This window comes from Sinocyclocheilus grahami, unplaced genomic scaffold (genome assembly GCF_001515645.1).
Source record: "Sinocyclocheilus grahami isolate Dianchi unplaced genomic scaffold, SAMN03320097.WGS_v1.1 scaffold26259.1, whole genome shotgun sequence".
In the NCBI taxonomy this organism is placed as follows: Eukaryota; Metazoa; Chordata; class Actinopteri; order Cypriniformes; family Cyprinidae; genus Sinocyclocheilus; species Sinocyclocheilus grahami.
Window position 1 is genome coordinate 1,027 of NW_015520034.1, and position 1,640 is coordinate 2,666.

General features: G+C 34.8%; 1 protein-coding gene across 1 annotated transcript in view; it reads right to left on the reverse strand.

The window, feature by feature from the left end:
- Nucleotides 1-999, reverse strand: part of LOC107580172 (aquaporin-7-like) — a gene marked incomplete at its 3' end in the record, with an annotated part of 1,814 nt that extends 815 nt beyond the window's left edge. Inside the window, exons 1-4 of the mRNA XM_016265910.1 lie at nt 940-999; nt 718-844; nt 488-625; nt 260-378 (exon numbers count right to left, since the gene is read on the reverse strand). Coding sequence (XP_016121396.1) covers nt 260-378; nt 488-625; nt 718-844; nt 940-999 — 444 coding nt within the window. The remainder of the gene's footprint in view (nt 1-259; nt 379-487; nt 626-717; nt 845-939) is intronic.
- Nucleotides 1,000-1,640: the final 641 nt, after the last annotated feature.

Consider the following 1,640-nt stretch of genomic DNA (forward strand, 5'->3'; position numbering starts at 1 on the left):
TTTGGACTCTCATTCTGACGGCACCCATTCACTGCAGATGATCCGCTGGTGGTGAGCAAGCAATGTAATGCTACATTTCTCCAAATCTGTTCCGATAAAGAAACATCTTGGATGGCTGAGGGTGAGTATTTTGTATTTTGTGATAAATACAAAATCAATGATTTTTAGCATATTTTCATTTTTGGGTTAACTATCCTTATCATGTTTTTGGTTCATATCATAGTTAATTATGGAGCATTTATATTCATTTTCAGAATACCTGATCAAAGAATCCAGTGTAGATTGAGATGAAAGGTGCTGGATATGTAGCGAAGATCCCAGCTGTTGCTTTGGGGCCCGACACAGTGAAATTGCCCCCACAGTAATGATGTATAGCATCTATAAAGCACAGCACAGATGTGAGCGAAGAAACCTTGTGGCAATTTATTTGACCTACTCCAACACTAAGAACAAAAATAACTCCAGAAGAAGATGAGTATTTGCTCACCATAATAAAGTAAAAAAATGGTCCCAGCAGCAAGGAAGGAACCCAGAAACTGGGCAAAAACATACAGTGGGAACATCTTCCAGCGCAAACGGCCAAACACGCACATTGTGAATGAAACAGCTGCATTCATATGAGCTCCTATGTGATAGAGTAAAACATTTTGCATGATTATTTGTCATTATGGAAAACAGTGAACTCTGACCTGGTGTTTGGGGTCAAGAGGGTCTCACCTGACACTTTTCCACCAACGTGCACACCCATAGCCACACTCAGCCCAAAGCCTACATTTATGCTGAAATACTCTCCAAAAACACCATTTCCTGTGACCACTTGTGCAACAGTGCCAAGCCCAAACACCTGGAATTCAAAAACAGAGTCTGTCTGATAATTCATAGATGCAGCAATTATAGGAAAATAAACCCTGGTGTAAAGCTTATTTCATGGCTACTTACCAAATAAATAAATACATTGACATGAAGTATTGATTTTAGTTGGGCGTGTATAGAGGCCATGATGACACAGAAACAAGGTAATTGTAGTTATCATTTTTGTTACTGGAAATAAAATTAAAATGAGTTTTAGTAATGGACATTTTTAACCCCTTCAGGGGTGGCGAAACGTATTTCTTCCCCTAATCGTGAAACTATTGGGAAACGTGTTTGGAAACAATAAACGTTTTTGAAGTTCCTTTTGCTACTAGCACAGAAATGACACACTTTACCTTTAATTTCACAACAAAAATGACTGACATTTAAAAAATAGCAAAAACTATTCAAATGTAAAAAGCACATAACACATAAACGATGAAAATAAATATTCAATGAAAAACTAAATGAAATGATTCAGCTGAATGAAAATGAGAAATGCTGCTTTGGCAACTCACTGAAATATGTTTAAATTGAAGCAAATTGAACTGGAAATAAATCAAATCTAAAACTGAAATAAAAAATGAGAAATCTTAAATAATAATTTTTAAATTAAAATTACAAGAGCATGTAACAAAACAACTAAAAATGGAACTAAAATAAAAATAAAAGCTAATTCATAATATTAATAAAAACTATAATTGTATACTGAATATACACTCTTAAAAATAAAGGTGCTTCAAAAGATGCCATAGAAGAACCATTTTTGGTTCCACAAAGAACCATTC